Source organism: Tympanuchus pallidicinctus, unplaced genomic scaffold (assembly GCF_026119805.1).
Source record: "Tympanuchus pallidicinctus isolate F22 unplaced genomic scaffold, pur_lepc_1.0 scaffold15, whole genome shotgun sequence".
In the NCBI taxonomy this organism is placed as follows: Eukaryota; Metazoa; Chordata; class Aves; order Galliformes; family Phasianidae; genus Tympanuchus; species Tympanuchus pallidicinctus.
The window spans coordinates 30,683,425-30,704,068 of NW_026294669.1; the positions used below are offsets into that span (position 1 = coordinate 30,683,425).

The window sequence follows — 20,644 nt, forward strand, 5'->3', positions numbered from 1 at the left end:
AACAGGTAATTTTAAAATGCATTTATATATGCTTATATTTATTAATATACCAATAACTTAGAAACCCAGAGTATGTGAAGCAATATAACGAAGTTGGAGATAGTAGAGTTCCATTGGTGTAAATAACCTCAAGACAGGGACCATCATTTTCTTTGAGGTGATCATTGCATAAGATGGAAAAACATTGAACAAACACTCTGTCCTCATGTTGCTGTACAGATACAGCTCTTGTCATTAATTTCTTAATCATGCATTGTTTTGGAACTGTTATAGAGATATAGCAATCTGTATAGCAGATATATATAATCTGCATATCTATCTGTGCTGATAACTAACTGAAGCTATTCAAAACTAGGCCTACATCAGCTGCACCTGGTACTGATACAACACTCAGAAGCATGTTTCAGTTGCTGTAATAGTGCTTTGTACATGCTTAAACTGTAGCTATTGTAAAGGCACAGAATGCTGTTAAAACATAACTAACAGTTTTTCATTATTTCTGTGTCTTTTTGTCATTGTCTTTAAGCCAACAATTTCTCTACTAACAATCCAGGTAACCCAGTTTTGGAGTTTTTCCTCAAGCATTCACAAACGTCAACATTTAGTTCTAAAAAAAAGCAAATGTGCAATCAATGGAAAGTAAAAGTGTATACCTTTATCGTGACACAAAGTGTTTACTCACAAGGATGATTGTTATTTAGACTGTAATCCTAACACAAAGTTAGGCTAAGAACACAACGACAACAACCAAAAACAATACTTCTGAGACTTCTCCTGGGCAAAGAATGAGAACTGAACATTTTCTACAATGATGCAACAGCTACAGAATCTGAGTTACTTTTGGTACACAGAAATTTCTGTAAGAAAATTGGTTTGGTTTTTTTTGTGATGAGAAAATTCTTTCTGACCACATCTTCATTTTTGCTTGTGGCTATGAATTCTTTTGACTTGAGATTAACCTACTCTGTTTTACCTGAAAGTGTAGAAGTTACAAAAATACGACCTTTTCATGGTTAGTACGTCATGGTGATTGTAAACATATACAATGCAATACATGAAGGTAAATTAGATATATATTTTTAAAATAATCTAGGAAAGAAAAATGAAGGAAGCCATGATAGTTAAGAGGTATTTTATTCCAAAATTCTTAACATCAAAATCAACTCAAAATACATTTTTTTCAAACAGGTTATCCAACAATATTTTGAAATTGCATACACATATAGAAAAATACAACCTAATAAAATCAATTTTCAATTAAGATGAAAAGAATGCATTGAAAAGTAAACCATAGCTTAATAGCTATTTTTGATATCAGTACAAAATTACTGTGCTATAATATCCACTTTTTTTTTCAAGGTTTATAATTTAATAAAAATAAGGTGACTTCAAATGTATATTGCTCTCTTTAAATGTACCGAAGACCTTGGAAACAAGTTCATAGTTGCTGAAAATATTCCCATTCATTACAAATATTTACTACATAACTAAGAAACCCAAAACGCAGCAGTCTCATTAGTATGTTAATTTTCTGCCTGTGCAAACTATGCTATAATGATTTAATGCACGAGCAAAAAATCAATGACAAAATTCTATTACCAAAAAATACAACCTTACATTTTCAACATATTTATATCATAGCAAATACCAGTTGCCTTCCTGGACTAGAAAGGGCCACCTAAACCTGAAAACATCTTTTGAAGATGCTTTTGAAGATTCTGAAATGCTACATCAATTCTTCATTTTCTTTACAAAAGCCAAAGGTCAAGTTATTCAATCTTAATGAAGCATATCTGGAGAGGTCACTGCGGGTAATGCTTAAGTTCCTTGGGTTATTATTGAAAACTTTTACACAATGGAAAAAAAAAAAAAGACCAACGTTCTATGAAACAGCAGTAGCACTACAGACTCAAACCCATTATTGTACTGTCTCTAGACACATTTTCAAGAGTCGACTTAAAGAATATTGTACCAATTCTCAATAATTCAACATTTAGTAATGAATATAGGTTAGAATATACATCTTGTTTCACCCAATGTGGGTGGATCAACATCTTTGTACACCATTCATTTATCATTTCATTTCATCACACTAGTTTTGTTAAAGTTTTGAAAAATATTGACCGCTGCAAGTCAACAAATGCTACATCCCTTCCTAGACAAACAAAACCAGACATCTTGGCAGTGCACTAGTTCTGATCATGGTATATTGCACTTGGGAATGAGAAGGTAGAGATTCTGTACCAAAGAGCTCAGATCCCACTCCCATCTGTGAGAATCAGTAGAGCTCAGCATGGAATCATGCTCCAATGTATGCCATTTGTTTGTAATTGAAGGCCACTGCCACTACTTATGGGTTTACCCCATCACTCAAGTGAGCAAACAAAGAACTCTGCCTTCACCGTAATGCTTATCTGTGGTCTGCCAACTACTTTTTATACTGGACTTCCATTTTCATTTCATGAACTCCTTTGTTTTGTCTTCATTAACGTTGAACGTGAAGAGTATAATTGAAAGGCAACTGCAGTGAATGTCAGGTTTTCTGTCATTTCACTGGACTGTGGCTTGACACAGACCAAAGAAAAAAAAACTAACTGGATTTTCACCAGTGTAATGTTGCTCCATTGCTGACTATTTGGGATGGGATGGGATAAATACTTCAGGACCTAGGGATAACCATCAGTAGAGCTCAGTGTTGCAGAAAATTGAAGTGCAACATGAATCCTTTGAAGGACCAAGAATATGCTGATAAACAGCTAGAATATTCTGTAAATACTCATGAGAGTTTAGCTAAATGGCTGTTTAACCATAGACACAAATTGAGAAACATAAAAACATTGAAGCCTTTGCTTGGAATAAACTTTTTTTTTTTTTTTTAAGAAAGTACATATATAATAAACTTTCTTAAGAGTTTCATAAGCATTATATGAATCTAAGATCCACACGTCAATCACAATTTAGAACAGTGGAACAAGTAAAATGATAAACTTGGTACCAACCCCGTCGACATCTCTCAAATATTTCCATTTATGTTAATAAATGTCTGACTTTGCAGTCATGGTTAGACAAAAGCTATCTCAATTTGGTAGTGTTTCTTGGGAGAAACAACCTTTCAGTTAGATCCTCCTCTTCACATTTACATTTACAGAATTTCATTTTTCACTATAAAAGATAATGTTTCCATTGGCTAAAGAATTACGTAGTTCCTGATACTATATACATAAACATTTTGCTTCTGAAACATAACTCTCTGAAAAGAAGGCTAAGACAATTATTTGATACTGTATTTCTAGTGGCTGCTTCTTAATGCTTGCAGTATGCATCTTATTTGCATTAGTTTCGACTCAAGGGCATTAATTTCACTCCAAAATACATTTTTTAAGTTTATTTGAAAGTTTTAACATCTCTCTAAAATATGTGCTATAAGAATACATCAATGCTTGTATGCCACTGTAAAATTTATAGTGACACAAGTGCATGTGTTTTCTTTAACCATACTATCAAGTTTAAAATGCAAAATGTACATCCCTGCCTGTACATCCCTTCAGAAAAGTGGTCTCTTCAGAACCCTCCTGAAAGAATAACATGACTTGAAAGTGAATTTGGGATGTTATATCTATTGACATTCTCCGTATGCTCCATTTATGTATGCTACTTTTCTTTCTTTAACCAGTCCAAGTGGAAATTAATGGATATGGGAGAAGTAACTACTTGCATTTATTCTCAAATAGAACATTGGAAAATAAAAATTGTTTAAATAAGTGTTTATGTAACTTAAGTAAATGGAAGAAGCTTTCCATAGCTACAGTACATGTACCAACAAAATGTACCTCTTTATCTTGAACAGCAAAATGATTTTCCAGTTGCCACAGTAAAATTAAGACATAGTTAGCAATGACATTAACAGGGCTACAAAAACCCTTTCACGTCAGCTGAAGAAATCTTGACCATGTTTTGTTGTGCTGTTTTTCTTTTCTCCTCATCTCCTTATAGTGCCTAGACATGCGAGTAGTCTAAATAATTTCAAGTCAACCCGATATGTACATGTAAGGAAGAAACACACAAGAATTAGAGCTATGGATCTGTCTGGCAGTCCCTTAAACCTCTTAACCTGCTAAGTTTAAGACTGGGAAAAACAACCTTCTTGCACAGAGATAATTAATTGACAAGGTGTGAGAAATAGAAGCCTGCGTAAGTAACTACAGTTGTGTTTTATAGAATTCACATTTTGAAGCCAGGATCAAAGCCTGACTCCCAATTCCTTACTATATTACTAGTAACATTACTAGAAGCAAATGCAAAAGCATGACCTTGCTCACAATAAAGACCTGGGAAATTCAGGGAAAACAGAATTTTGCCCTATATTCTCTCAAATAAACTAATTAGATCTGAGCAACTTGTTTAAAATAGAAATGTGTACATGGATAATATACAAACCAAGATGTGATATACAAACTGGCCCTCACAACCTTTTTGCTGTCTCCCTTAACTCAAATGCCTTTATGGTCTAGTGAGTAAAAATGGACTTAAGAACAAAAGCTATTTGTGGATTTTATAGCTCAGAAAGGAGGAAGAAACAAGAGTCAAATGATATTGCACCCAGTAATTCTGGGTTCACTGGACATTGCAACATTTATGGGAGAGATGCAGATGTGAATGAAAACCACAAATTACAAAATGAGTTTTTGTCCCTCTAAGAACTTTTTTTTTTTTTTTTAAACCACAAATCACATTAATTAGAGAAGGAATGCTTCCTTCTGTATGTGGCTGAATTCTTTTTCAGAATAGAGAATAAACAAGTCTCATATAAGGCATCTTTCTACCAGTTTAAGTATGTTCACTCTAAGATTTGTGCAACACAGCTACACATGCGAGCCAAATACCTGCTTGATTTGCACTTACTTACTAAAATGCATACACACTTTTTATATGCTCTCGTAAGTATATGAGGCTTCACTTTACTAGACCAGTAATGAGAGAATTAAGCTAAGAATAACTAAAACCAGTGGCTCGAGCCCACTCACATTATTGTATGTATATAAACCAGCAGTGATATGAAATAGTCTCTCTTCTGGCAATGAAATGTACTGAACATAATTAAACATCTTTTGTGCAATCAAATATACAATGAATGAATGAATTGGAGCAAGCCAACTCAACCTTCTCTTTTAAAACCCTTTCATTTTGCCTGCTATACTCTGCTTCATTTGACAATCTCACCACTCTCTTAGGGTAGGTGGAAGTGAGGCTAATGTACTGATGTAATGGAGACACAGGTGGCTGGCACATAGCATAGTTAAAACCATCCCTGTTATCACTATTATCCTGCACTTGGATGTAGTCAACTATGCAATGTGAGAATTATTAACATCTTCTTCTAGGTGCATCAGGTAAACTGTCACTCAGGTAACCAATGGCTTTGCCAGAAACCGTAATCCAGCCAGCCTAAGTAATATACAGACTCAGACTCCAAACCCTGTGGAGGTTTCATCTTTGGAGAAAGGTTTTCCTCATCAGATGTGTCTGTGGGCAGCCATGGTCCAAAGGCTTATCCCTGGTCATTCCTAAAAGGCACCATGCTGCCAAGACACTGTGGGACATGTGGATCTTGCTGCATGAAACACATAGTACAGTTTTTGGATCTTGCCCTGAATATTTTTGCTAGGTCCCATATAGAAAGTACACGATCTCCAGCCCTCTACCCCTCCTGTGGTGTAGGCTCAACCCCTTTTGTAGGGAACCTTGGACCTGGAGGACAGTATCTGTAGCATCTAGAGGGAAAGCTCTAGACGAACCTCTAGACAGGAGAGCAGATGAGAGTGCACAACAGGCATCACATCTGGGATTCCACTGAATAATCTTTCTTGTATTTTTTGAGCAAGAGGAAAATCCCCAGCACAGTTAATGAGTCAAGGAGTGTTTTTTGTTAGTTTGTTTTTCTTTTTTTTGTTGTTGTTGTTTTTTGTTTGTTTGTTTGTTTTTACAAAATTCAACAAGCCGTGGTCATTTTTGTGCAACTAGCTTTCAAGAGGTGGGAAATAAACTGTAGTGTACAGAAAAAAGTAACTGTTGAAACAACATGTAATCGTTCAAGTATCTATGGAAGCTGTTAGCTTCAGCCTAATAAAAGGAGTCTGTGTAGTAGTTCATATAAAGTCGGTCTCTTAAAAACATGTCTCCTGCATCCCAATAAGCAAACTCACAGCACTACGTTTTACTTAACAGTTTTCACACGCAAATCAGTGCAGACGTGTTAGTCACATGTATGGACGTGATTAATACAAAAAGGAGGATTTAAATATATTGCTCTCATTATGTGTGTGCTGATATCTTCTGACACCATAATCCTTGCAGTCATGAGTGTTTTGTTTTTTTTTCCTTAGGGGGAGAAACCTGTATTTGTAACTAAGATGTAGGCATTTTATGGTTTTAGAATGTCTTACAGATAAAACTCTGCTTAAGCTTCTGACGTTCCTTCCCCATTCTCGTGTGGTTGCAGCTGTTCTCTTTCTTGTTCTTCTTGAGGTGGTCTCACACGTTTGAAAAAGCCCATCTGTAATTCAGAAAACAGAGAAATTGAACCGTGTTATTTTCAAACATACACACATCTTTTTCTTTCTGCATCTTGAACAGATTTTATCTTATCAGTTACTGATTCTTTTTTCCTGCCACTCACTTCCATTTGATTTTTTTTACCTCTAAGGCCAATAATTACCAGATACACAGATTAAACTGATTATTTCAGCACAATCACAGATGTTCTCTTTTTATTATTGAACTTCTCCCTGACAAAGCAGAAAAGTTTTTATGGCTAACTAAAAAAGTTAACACATTCAGGTCACCAGGAAAACAAGTTATTTCTGCAAGCTGCTGCTACTATTTGAAGTAATACACCACTGGTACTGAAATCAACCCTTAAGTAAACAATACTGTACTTACCCTGTACATAACGAGCACCAGAACAGCCAAGAGCAATAATCCTGCTAGGACAGCTAAAATTATAACCCACACTGGCACAGGCATAGGCTGTGGTTGAATGCCCCATGTAATATTTGTAGTAACCTAAAAGAAAAACACAATAAAAACACATTTTGCACAGCAGTTGAATTGTGAATTCATTCATGCATTTTAAGTACTGCTTATCTGGTTTCTATTGTAATTAAAATAATCTCAATCCAGCACAAATTAACTTTTCACTCCAGTGTGAGTAAGCAGCAATAGAATAGTGACAAAAAGGCTTCAGTGACCCAAATTTAATAGGATTTTCACAAGTTGTTTGTGGGGTTTTTTTTTTCCCCCTTCAGTCAGAGATACCATGGCAACCTGTACTGAGAATCACCAAGCATTATAGAACACAACTGCAGGGTTTTGGAAATGTTTTGAAAATTAGAGAAAAATTCTTCACTGCTTTTCTTTTTTCCCCTAAAAAGGTAAAATTCCCTTAAAATTCCTTGGCAGGAGGGATTCAAGTCCTGAAGTTCTAAGAGCTAAAAAGCAGTTAATAATAGTCATTGGCATCTATACTCTAAAATAAGCCAAGGTCCTTTTTCAGCTCTTTTACACTATAATGCACTGTAATGCCAACTAAAACCTTATTCTGGCAGCCAAATAGAGTGACCCATATCTTTCCTCCTGTTTGCACCTTGTCTCCTTTCTCTTCAGACCTCTCTAGGGCACAGACGGTCTTCAGTCTCACACATTATAATATAATCAAGGCCCAATATTTAGACTTGTAAGAGCTACTACAGAAAAGCACAATTTTCAAAATCAAATATTTCTGTAGCAAAATTGCTGTTAACAAGGATACTTAGAACTCTTCACCATGACTTCCTTTTCTCATTTTTCAGTTAATTCTTTAAAGCTACAAATAGTTTTAACTCTAATTTTAGCACAAAATATTCCCATTATTCTCAAGTGTTCTGAAATTAATGTATGAATTAAATATTTGATACAATTAGAATTAAACGAAGCCATGCATAGCTATTGAGCAATCATTCTTTTTGTACCATTCACAAAATAATTTATCTATTTATTTTTACATCCAACTCAGGGTGGATGTAAATGACTTACCACTGTGGAATTGTGAATATCTTCAAAAGAAAGGTTCTTGTAAGGGAACTCTATAACATTGAACGAAGCAGATGATTTAAGGGAATAGGAGTGATTCTGATTTTCTTTCTATATAAGAAAAACAAAATTAATATTGTGTATGTATATAAAATCACTTGTTGTGTTTCAGAAGAAGGATCATATTGTATCCATTTACTTACGTTCATGAAAGTTTGGGTCCAAAGTCGTGATTTTAAATACAGTATTGCACTCTTCCCCCTTTCCAGGTGGCCAACTTGGCAGACTATCTTTAAACAATCAGCATTTCCACAGCCCTGTGCATGGAAAATAGAAACGATATGAGAAAGATTAAAACATTTGAATATTTGTTAACGCCATTATTTATATAGGTACTCATTCTATTTGCTAGGCAATGCACCGTTAGCTATTTAAGTATGTTAAATGAAGATCAATTTTAAATGACTACTGACAGTGTTCAGTAAGTTCACATTCAGACAAATGCTACTCAAGCCAGTTCTACAGTTTTGGATCCCAAAGCTGAAACTTCTGTCAGTGCGTATGAAAAAATTTCTGCAGACTGAAGGGCATTTCTGATCAGTTTACATTACCATCCTCCACATTTGTTTCACTAGGAAAACTCAGGTCTAAGTAACTGCAACTAGTAAAACTACACTTCGCTCTTCAATGTGGTCTGACTCACTGACCTAAACTGTAAGCTACTCCTTGCAGCGAAGGCAATGGGTACAGCACTCGTCTGCTTCTGTTTTACCTGCATTGCATGTCTTCCTCCTATTAAATTCAAGAAATAGCACAATACAGAAGTAAGGCACTGAATGTCTAGAGTTCTGTTTTTGAAGGCATAAAACTTACAACAAATCTGCAGCCACACACATCATTGGATGGCTACAATGGGAATAATGCACACATTGGGGAAAAATAAGAACAAACAAAACGCATCACACAGCTCCAGAGAATGAGATTCTTCGTATGTTATCCTTTAAAACACAGAATGAACCCTAGCATGTTTTCTGAAGCAATGCTTTGTCACACAGAGCTTTCATCTCTCCATTATAAGCCAACATACTGCGGATACATCGACGTTAAAAGCTTACCAAGGTTTGCACGTCTCCTTCAATGGCAGTTAAATCTCTCCGACTGATACGATGATTGCGATTATCTTCCCTGCTAAATGTTTCATTCTTCTCATCCTCTTTAGAAGCAGAAATCTGGATAAACCAAGGAAGCCCAAACAATAATTCTTACCTTTAGATAATCAACTACTTGAACGTTCAGTTAAAACTTCAAGAAAATAATACAACTCCTCTTTCTATCTTAGTGAAGCTTTGCTTTCTGCTATAGCTGTTACCAAAGCATTACTCATGCCATTTCTTGACCACTGCTAAATTTTTAAGATCTAACAAAAAGCCTTGAATAACTTAATTCTTCAACTCAAAACATTTTCAAGTGCACAATGAACATATAAATACTTAGATGGCAATGGAAATCTGATTTTGTCATGTTCTATTAAGTATTTTTCCTCGTCATTTCGGATTTCTTAGTTCTGAAAAAAATAGCACTAGTATTGTATTGATGTACCTTATCACTGTCCGTGTGTACACAGACATATAAGAGAGACCTGAAAAAATACAGAATAAGTTTATTCCAACCTGGGAAAATGGAGTTTCTCCTCTGTTCTGTTCTTTACAAGCTACTTGTTTCAATTGGGCTTAAGTAAATATTATTTTCTCCAGCAAAACACACCTATTGACCAAGGTGGGATCTTTGGAAGTGGCTAAGCAACAGAAAAGCTACTAACATTGAAAATAAAGCAATTTTGTCAAGAAACAAAATCTAGAAAATTTACATGAATAGCCCTGAATTACTTGGAATATTTTTAAAGCTACATTCAACAGAATTCAGTTGCTTTGGTCTTTGTTCAGATAGTATGGCTTTCAAGAAAAAAGCAAAAGGAAATCTGACACAAATTTGTCTTCAATTTGGCAATCTGTTATCTACCTTTTATTTTTATTTCACCTGCCATGTACATTAACAAGTACAATCAAACACTGTGGTCTTGCTCCTCAACAATAGAGGAACACTCAACTCAGTGTGTTAGGTATTTTGATTCAGGTCTTTTTAATGTCTTTGCAAATAAGCAAACGTATTGCATTTCACTCAAACAAAAAGGAAAGTACCATATACCTTAATTTTCAATGGATTGATCTCCATATCAGAAGTGCAGTTCATGGGACCATCGATGTCATACTGAACAATATACAACAGCGTATAGTTTTTGTATTTGTAAGGCCACTGCAGAGTCATCATCACCTTGCTGAAAGCACTTGGGCCATTGTTTCTCAGCTGATTATGGAAAAAAACATGACAGATGTAAAAAAAAAACAAAAACAACCATATATATATATATATATAAAAAAAATGCATGTTGTTTATATATAATACATATAGTACATGTATATATAAATACACACACACACAGTGGTTAGTTTATATTTCAACCACAAATGATACTTACATGAAGGTCGCTACCCCCAGCAACTTAGAGCAATAACATCAACAACTTTACCTAAAAATGGTAACTGAACTACAGTCCCGCAGCAGTCAAAACTTGAAAATATTTCTGTAACACGATGGGGAAAAAAACTTCCAAGGAAAGCTTTTTAGCATTAATTTTTTCGCCTTGAAGCAATGTAGTTTTTGTAGTGTCATCATGAATCACTGCCTCTGTACGTGTCTCAGCCAAGACACCCTGAGCACAAATAACATACACCTCTAATTTTCTTTAGATAAATGGTCTCTTTACAAGTTCGAGAACTTTCACTATTCCTATTCACACAGCTCTCTCAGTTTTGTTTGATTCAACTGTCTAGACTTAAGCTGTGATCATTCTTCTAAGGAAGTTTTTAATACTTAAAATTGTTCAAGACTTTTACAATAATGATTCAGAACAGTTGGAATACTAATGAGAATACTAAATAATTTACAGCTATGAATTATTTTCTGAGTTCAAAGTACTTCAAATATTTTATCTAGATTTCAAAGCGCTAGAAAAATCTTACAGACAATAAAAGATGTGTAATGAAGTTATTAAAAAAAAATATTCTCTTGTATTTGGCCACTTCTGTTACAGTAATTGCAGGCATTCAAACCCTTCTTACAGATACTACTGATTAACCCAGTATAATTAAGTTTTTGTTTCTACAGAAGAAAAAAGTAAAACAAGATCATCTACTTCAGCAGAAAGCTACACTGAAGATTTCTTTATTCTCCTTTATCACAGAACAGTGTAAATGAAATTAGTAGAAACTGCATACCTCGTAGATATGCTGAACTAGAGGCCCTATATCATCTTCTGTTTCTGGATTCTCCTTGGGCTGCCAATTTGCAATAGGAAGGAATATGTGATCAGGAGATGACACGCTAAACAGTGGAGCAAACAGTTATAATCAGTTATGAAACATAAAATGCAGTTCTGTAGAACATCTCAAAGAAAGCAACTTGCCTAAAATACCATGTACAATTTTTTCAGCCACTATGTTTAAAAACTACATTGTCTTTCTACCAAATACTCAAAATAAGATCAGAAAATGAGTGTAGTAGAAATCAAATCATGTGACAAGTCAGGAATCTGAGTTAACTAACTAAGCAAAAGGATCTTATGGCTTTTAGCTATGGAGTATATGTTCACCAAGTATAAGAATTAAGGTTAAATGGAGTCACGATAATATTAATACCATGCTTAATATTGAAGATGGTGAAGCCACTGCAAGTTTATCTTTAGAAAGACTTAGAAATTTAGAAAAGGTTTGTGGAGGAGGAAAGCAATCTGGAGAAAAGCCTGCAACTATGAAAATGAGGGATGTGTTCCCTCCAGCACACCCCTTGCCTCCCAGAAATAACAGAAGCATAACAATCATCCATTTTTTCAATTAGCTTTGCAATTTGTCAGAATTATTTAAGATTGGCAAGTCCGAATTGTGGCTGGAGAATTACACGTTCTTTATGATTAAAAGCTCCTTATGATTTCATGAAAAATAACACAGAACTGAAAGAAAGATTATTGAATTATAAAGAAACAAACACAATGCTCGCTTGAGGGGAAAAAAAAAAGAGTATTAAAATAGTATCAAGCCTTACCCTCTAATTTCAACAGCTGCTGAAATGGCAAGGTCAACCTGATAGAATGCTACAGGACTTAGATTGTCAAACAGGTTGGAACTGCAAAGAAAAATGAAGTGAATTTGTTGAATGAAATAAACTAAGTATTAAAAACAAATATACAAATGAAAAAACATTGAAGTGATTGGATGTAACAGAACAGAACATGACACCTGAGTCACTGTAAAAGAGCAGATACATTAAACTAAAAGAGCAGACAACCAGATGGACCTCGAAGTGGCATGGTAGATAGCTGGCAGCAAGATTATGTCTAAGCTACCAACACTCTTCCACTATGCAGTGTTCTTCCAAAGCCAGGAGCAAGAGAAGAGAAGGGAATAGTATTTGTACAATGACATTAAGACTGAAAGAGACAATGTATTAAAAAAAATAAAAATAAAAATCACACCGTTGTCAGGTCAAATAATCAAGTATGCCCTTGAGTCCCAGGATGCTGACTAGGGTAACCTGACGAAAAAAATTCAGGTTTTAAAGAAAGTAGAGAGGAAACAACTGAGTGATGACACCTGAACTCTAATGAGCACTCCACTCAGAAAATTTGGACCATAACAATTGAAAACAATAGTCTTGTGTCTACTGACGAGGGAATGCATCCAGCCAGGCATACTCACAGACATGCATTTCAAACTGATAACTTGATATTTCTCTTACACGACATCTTATTACATGTATTGTTCTGCAATTTTATGATATTAAGTTTGCCACTTCTCTCAAAAGTTATTTAATTAATATGTTAGAATTAGATGTGAGAATATGTAGTGGAAATAAGCCAGATCTCATGGCTAGGTATGGAGGGATGACAATGAGTGGTAGTGGGAGGTTGTTTAAGGAAATCGCTTCCATAAAAGGTGGAAAAACATTGCAAGAACTTTCTTTCTCTTCCATCAGAAGAGGAGCAGGACTTGAGCAATCTCACATAGAAATTCTTTACTGACTGTTTACTCTCCTAGGGAAAGGTAGGTAGTGACTGCTGGTAGTCTAAGGGTGAAGACAGGTGCCCCAAACAAAATTGATTTAAGCAAAGAAACAGAGTCACATTTTACTGTCACAGCTTACGATCTGCTGGAAAAGGGGGAGAAAATTGAATAAACAGCAATGTGAGATCAAAGAGATGTTTAATGCTGCCACAAACTTTGACCGGTATGGCCAACCACTGTATCATTACAACAGAATTCCAGGCTTAAATTCAACTCCTGTAGTTGAAAAATGAATGTATATGATAATTATTTATTTACTGCATTAGAAAAAATGAAACCCTTAATTGAGTAGAGGGGAAAAAAAGGGGGTTGCTCCACTATAGGGGAAAAACAAACACTACACATTTGTGTGGTCGGTTAAGCAACAGAAAACTGAGTATAAAGATTCCCATTGATCACATCTCCAAATACTGAATATTATCAGTAGATATAAATTCATATTTATATGTCACATATTCAAGTGCTGTGCCTACCTTATGATTAACAAAACCGCTAAATACTTTGTTCAGTTTAATTTTTAGACTCTTTTACACTGGCTACTGTACAGCACATAAAATGGTTCACTGCATATTGCATCTGCTTAGACCACTGCGTGTGTTGCCCCTTCAAAAAGGCTTACTTCTCTCATTCTTGAAATACATAAAATTTGAAATTCTGCTATTAGATCAAACACTAGTTTTAAAACAGGTCTAGAAACTCAAAGACAAAAGTTATACTGCGACACTACAGTAGTGTCAGGAGATTACAGCAAGCACAAAAAACACAGTTTGTTTTGAAACACTTCAAATTACTAAAACAGCAATATTGAAACAGCCAAGTGTGCTATGGCCTGTGTAAAAGTTGTAAGCAAAAAATACATTCAAATAGAATACTCAATCTTCCCTAAATTTTAAAAACCTTAATTCATAGAAGGGTATTTTTTTTAAAATATTACCAAGCAAAGACCACACAACTATCCCAGCATGAAACCATAACTGCTCAGTTCACGACCTGTATACTCAGCACATTATCTACCAGGCAACATGCATATTCACAGATTTCCATACCTTCGTATTTGCAAGTCGAACTTCACAGAGGTATCCATTTCAGATTGCTGGTGCACACTGAAACGTAGGCCAGCTAATAGCTTAAAACAAACAAACAAAAAAACCACCATGGTCCAGTGGAAGTAAAATAAAACACCAAGTAAAAGTTTCTTAGTACTATTATACTACAATGAAATTGCTTTAGCATGAGGCCATAAAAAGAACACAATACAGAATTGGCAAATAAAATTTGTCCAGTTAATTATAGAAGTAAACATACTTCTCTCTCTGTATTGATTTCTGTCGATCCACCAATGCCCTAACACAGAAATATGTGGTGTATATCATGCTCATCACCTTGCTTGAGCTATTTGCACGTAACTGAGTATCCAGATGTGTTACAAAAATTGCTGTGGTCTGAAGAACAGGGCAAAGTTTAACATGAAAATTCACAGTTCCCAAGGTCAGTGCATAACAGTTGCTTCAATACTTGTGCAATTCAGGTTGGTTATACCCTGAAATACTTCAGAAATAGCATTTGTTAATCTGTACAGGATGCCTCTTGGAAGAAAACACTGTCAAAGCATTTATAATTGTAACTGATTTTCACTTGATTTCCTCAGAAAGCTAGACCTCTTAAGTCATAATACCTTAACATCTGCCAGGTACCACTAATTGTTTTTCAATTCCTGCAGTTTTGGCTACGTTTGATTGAAGCACAGAGTTTTCAGCTAGTCTAAATACTGGCTCAGACTTGACAAAACTAGACAGAGACAATGTTCATTTTCCATAATAAAGAGAAAGGTATATTATGAGCTAGCTGTTTATTACATACCAAAAAATTAGTATTCTATAAATCTAGAGACACGAGGGACATAAGGGACCAAAATGCATTAATTCCTCTGTTCACTGAACTACATATTTTGAGTTGCATCATGAAACTCACAAGCACACATGTTCCTTTTAATTCAATTTACTTGAGAAACTGAAACCAATTTCCATTGAATTAACCAGATGTGGGTACCTAGATGTTTAGCTGAACCTCCTGTCAGTAAACACCCTGTTCAAACACTACCTGTGATTAAGAAAAGTCCCAGCTGCCCTCCTGCTGGAACTTCTAAACACCTATTGGACCAAATCTCACCTTAGTTCCTGCTTTCATGGGATTTCCCAGGTCACAAACCACCATGCGAGTTTGATTCTCAGTTTTAAATGCACATGACAATCTTGCTAAAGCCTACAGTAAAATAAAAAAAGATTAAGGAACATCATTCTTTACACTTGACATCTCTTTAACAGGCCAGAGAAGAGTGCTAGATATGCTGCATTAATTTTAACATCATTTCTCAGTTGTAACATAATCAAGCACTATAAATTCAATGAAATCTGAATATTCAAGTTTGCAAGGAGGCAAATGTTACTCAAGTGAGACAGATGCTCTTTCCAAGGTTATCACAGGAGAAATTCAGTGCTCTTACGTTGGACAGACCTGATTATTTCAGTGATCTAAAGCATTTTTCCACTTAATTCTTTATAACCTATGTGAATAAACTTTGGCAATCAGGGAAGTGTTAAAACTCTCAGCAGAAAATACAGATCAGAAAGCAAAATAACACAAATACTCACTAGCTTACTCAACAAGAGGTGTTAAGGAGCTGTCAGATTTTTGATATATTGAAATTTGAATGGCTACCATTTGCCTAAAGACTGATAGCAGATAAAATCTGTGTGTCAGACCCCATGACACAGACTTTCCTTTGTTGCTACCAGCAGACTCAAAACTAGAAACATTTGCCAAGGTGTCAGGTAAACACAGGGCTTGGAAGAATCTTAGAGCGCTACTTTGGAGCTTTGCTTCAAGACTTCATCTTACAAAGTATCACTGATGGACTCTCTCCTGCTGGCTTCAATAGCAACAATTACTCAAAGAAGAACAATATTTGCAATTTTACCTCATTATTTCGAACAACACCAATGAAATCTGCTTGGGGAGGAACAATGACAAAGAGTTCTGCTTCATAGGCTCCTTCCCCTTGATTCTCTGCATTGACAGTCAGCGTTAAGGGATTGTCATCACCAATGTAGATCTTCTTCTGATCACTGAAGTAAAGCAAGGGTAAAATGATCAACATATAAACAAATTATGTAGCCCAACACTTGCTTTTTAACAGAGTAAACAATTATTAACAACTACATCCCTGTGCACATTTGAGTTACATGCCTACTTTACAGAAGTACAAGCACACATTTATAACAAAAGTTGATGGAAGGAAGGCTCAACTACAGAATACAGCCACACCTCTCTAATACATTTGTTCCAAATGCAAATACAGTATCTTTAAAAAAAAAAAAAAGTATTTCTATTATTTTCATGTTACCAACCAAAAATTAAGCTAAATATAGCTGCACTAATGTAAAAGGTTTCTGAAACATTTGCATGAATGAGCATACCCACACATACATGAGCAAACACTGTAGACATAACGGCATAAAATATGTTAACAGTTATGAGTAGAGGTAGTATATTCAGAATGGCTTTCAGGCCTAACAAGCAGAAGAAGCTCAGCCTCAGGACAACAACTGCAATAGAGAGCTTGTTCTTTTTTTCTTGAATATATAAAAGATACTGCCAATACTAACAAAAGGCAAAAGAAGCTTTATCCACCCATGCTGAAGAAAAACATGCCATGTTCATATTTTCATGTTCCTGTCTAGTATTAAATAACCTAACACTGGTGTAGCTACGAGTAACACTACCGTTATATCCAGGTCAGCAAACATGGACATAAAAAGCTGTGTTCAATGGTACTGGAGAGGGTACATTGCTCTCCCTGTATTACATGCTAGTGACACTTGGTTACAAAGCAGAAAAAAAGGTTTTCCCAGCAACAAACAGGTCCTACTTATTTCAAGCGACTGTTTTAACGGAAGTATTACAAAGCTCTTGAAGTCCAGAATTCAAGGTTAGAATTCAAATAGTGTTGTTCTTTTTTCATATGGCATTTTTGTCATATAATTACCTTCTTACTGAAACCTCCAGCTTTGGTTTGCAGATATTATCCTCACCACAATCCAACAGGATGTGTGCCTATGCAAAAATCAAAAGCATATTTATTTAATTATTTGTGCATAACATACCAGTTAATCAAAGAACCTGCCACACTTTTCAGCTCCAGCACTAACACCTACATGACTTGGTCCTCTTTCATTACTTGGAATCTATTTATCTTGAGTTTTTGCAAACAAGTTAAAACTTTCCTCTTTACAAACAAGAGTAGAAACCGTATACAAAAGAGCAGAAACAGAAGTTACGAGATCTGTAGAGATAAATGGCTAAAACACATAAAGCAGCGCAGCGTGAGGAATGGAAAAAACACTCCAATCCTTTAAGGGATTCTGTACTGTTATCTTCTTTTCTCCAGAAAAATGTTACACTGTACAGATGAACAAGAAATCCAGCGCTAAGGATTGAAATATTTTAAAGAAGAAGAAAAATGTCACAGAGGGAAGGAAAAAAAAGACACATAAGAAAAAAAGCATGCAAGTCCAATCTAAAGTTGCATAACTCAAAGGCTAAGGCCTAGATACATGTTTTTGTATCATAATTTTTGATAAGTGCTAAGATGAACATACGTTTTGAAAGCTGAAAATATATTCTTACAAAATCTGTGACAACAGAACATGGAACTGTACCTGTCTGCTCATATTAGCAGGAGTGAACTGATTGAGGATAGGATGCAATCCTGTTGCATCTGCAGCTGTTTTGTAATCAAGACGATATTCCATAAAAATTGTAATGGGAGTTAATTTGTCTCTAAATTCAGATTCATCCTAAGGAAACAAAAAAAATTGAATTACAATTAGAATGCATAATCAAAACAAAACCAAAGATCTTCTAGTTAACAGCCATCCCAACAGCAACACTGAGCAGTATTTTTATTTATTGATCAACTTGCAGTAGGAACTAGAAGGCTGAAACAGCATTCCAGTATCTAAGCTCTTTCCAACTAAAACATGTCTTCTCAAAGAACTTGCATTGTATACTTCAATATATACAGTTTTGGTTTTAGCAAGTATGATTTACAAAACGTAAAAGGAGAGCATACAGAAAGATTAAGTCATAAAACTTAAGCAATTAGGAGTCTTTGAGCCTGAACAATTCTACTCCTTCCTATAACAAAAAATAAAATCTCCATGTTTCTTAAATCCCTCACAGATGTTCATCTTCAGACTTCCTGAAAATATTCATTTACAATGGATTCATTCGTTTCCATACTATTCATTTCAAATAATTGTTGAGTTCATTACAGGACCTTACTTCAGATTTCTATGGACAGAAATCTATTATTAACTCTTTTCCTGACAGTTTTCAACCATTTTTGTGTTCTATTTGCAGTCTTCTCATATGGATTGTAATTGTTAGTTTCCATATAAGAATGTTTTACCAGCCAGAGTTTCTTCTCTTGGGTCAGACATTGTATTTGTGGACACCTGTCCACATTTGTAGAGACTGAAGCAAAAGTCTGATAAAAAGCATATGGAACATTTCAGCTATTTCCATCTCCTCTAATTTGCTGAGTTTTGCTTTATGGCTGAAAAATCTGTATTTTTCTTTCTCTTGCTTCCAAAGTAGAAGTACAACCCCTTCTTATTGTCTTCCAAGTTACCTGTAAATTATAACTAATTTTATGTCTAGGTGACTTGTCCATGAAGTGCTTTAAAGAATTTGAATTGAATTTCCAGTCCATTTAGTGACCAGGATCTTAATTAAAATACTAATCCTCTTCATCCTCTGGCAGCAACATTAACCCAGGAAAGATAGACCAGTTTAATAGTTCTAGGTTTATCCACTAGGCATGAAGTTTCTCCAGTAATGATTTTCCTAGAACATAAATAGATGCTCACCCTCAGAAAAGCATCAAGTTCTTCACAATTCATTTTGCCTCCCTTTGTAATAGTCATGTTCTTGGAATGGCTAGGCTGTTTGCTGTGGAGAAAGAGAGCTCTCCTTATAGCTCCCTTTTGCTTCAGTTTATCCAACAGCAGCTCCACTTGGAAATCTGTCCAATACAAAGCATTTGGATTAGGGATATTTTATCCAATTAAACACAAAGCAGATCTGCATCAGAAGTGAGCTTAAAAGTTGATTTCACCTTTTAAATAATATATAATGCTATAAATATAATAATTAGTATTTAATACTTAGAAATTGTAAAACTTTCGTTTATTTAAATACAAAATCTGTTAATACATCATTCTCAGTATAGTAACTAAGAATAAATAAGAAGTGCCACGATTACCCAAAAAACGAGCTCCGCTCATTCTTTCAAAACAAAAACTGTATTAATGTTTGAGCAATGATAAATTCATAAGTGCTTTGGAACTGCAAGAGAAATGCTTTTCCAGCCAGTAAATAGTACAGCAGCTTTGTACATAATATGTACATAATTGAACTGTGTTGCTAACTTAGCTACTTCAAATATTCAATACAGATAATGAAATGTAAAATATTTACAGCAATTTTTATGAATCCTCCCAAATCATACCTCCTATATGCATGTCATAGAGGAAATAAGGAAAAGCATTTCTAATTGCTAGTCACAACTGGGCTACAGCATGCCATCTGCCATACTATACAATCTCAAGAAAAACTTTAAAAGCTGTTTGAAGCAGTCTTTTTCTGATTCTGATCTAGAAAATCTGATCAGAAAATCAGTGATATCAATCAGAATCTGAGGATTTCAACAAAAATGTGAGACGTGCTTTGTGTCTTGTCTATATTCTTAAGGCCTAACTAAACATGTGCTTGAATGTTCTTGTTTAAAACTCTCCTCTACATAACATTTCATATCAGTTCCCTAAAATAGAAAGAATTTCTCAAGACTAATTCCACAAAATGGTGAGACATGCTTCAAGTCCCAATCACTCTAAAAACCACACTGATTTCAACTGACTCAAGTTAACAAAAAAAAAAGAAAAAAGAAAAATCCAACACCAAACCCTACTGAAGAAAGTTTTGTAGATTTGTAGTTAATGAACTGGCAAAACTGTGTTATAAATAGTTATCATTTGTTTCAGGAATGAAAGAGTTACAACTAGTACCTGTGTCTGCAAACAGGATAAATGAAGGCAGAACAAAAAATGTAATAAAACTTACTGAGTGAATTAGGGAGCTTTCCTTTGCCATCTGCTTTTAAGCAGAATTTTACTTTGAAGCTGTTTTGGAAGAAAAGAAAGGATTAATTTCACACATTTTCCCCCATCTTATTTTCTTCTAAAACTCCTTACTGTTTTTCTCAGTTCAGAGGTCTTCCGTTGCGAGACTCTAACTCAATCCCATTTATACTAGTGAAAAAAAATTGCAGCCTATTAATA

The 20,644-nt window shown here is 34.9% G+C and overlaps 1 protein-coding gene across 2 annotated transcripts in view; it reads right to left on the reverse strand.

The window, feature by feature from the left end:
• Positions 1-635: 635 nt before the first annotated feature.
• ITGAV (integrin subunit alpha V) overlaps positions 636-20,644 on the reverse strand; it is a 45,365-nt gene continuing 25,356 nt past the window's right edge. The window contains exons 16-31 of one of the 2 annotated variants that reach the window (XM_052675592.1): positions 20,427-20,485; positions 19,175-19,329; positions 17,963-18,100; positions 17,290-17,357; positions 16,222-16,369; positions 15,414-15,506; positions 14,291-14,370; positions 12,226-12,306; positions 11,403-11,508; positions 10,273-10,431; positions 9,183-9,296; positions 8,271-8,384; positions 8,071-8,178; positions 6,940-7,062; positions 6,444-6,553; positions 636-4,013 (exon numbers count right to left, since the gene is read on the reverse strand). In XM_052675592.1, coding sequence (XP_052531552.1) covers positions 6,458-6,553; positions 6,940-7,062; positions 8,071-8,178; positions 8,271-8,384; positions 9,183-9,296; positions 10,273-10,431; positions 11,403-11,508; positions 12,226-12,306; positions 14,291-14,370; positions 15,414-15,506; positions 16,222-16,369; positions 17,290-17,357; positions 17,963-18,100; positions 19,175-19,329; positions 20,427-20,485 — 1,642 coding nt within the window. In that variant the 3' untranslated portion in view covers positions 636-4,013; positions 6,444-6,457. Of the gene's footprint in view, positions 4,014-4,675; positions 6,554-6,939; positions 7,063-8,070; positions 8,179-8,270; positions 8,385-9,182; positions 9,297-10,272; positions 10,432-11,402; positions 11,509-12,225; positions 12,307-14,290; positions 14,371-15,413; positions 15,507-16,221; positions 16,370-17,289; positions 17,358-17,962; positions 18,101-19,174; positions 19,330-20,426; positions 20,486-20,644 lie in introns of those variants that run through there. The other variant, XM_052675591.1, reaches the window with a different exon arrangement.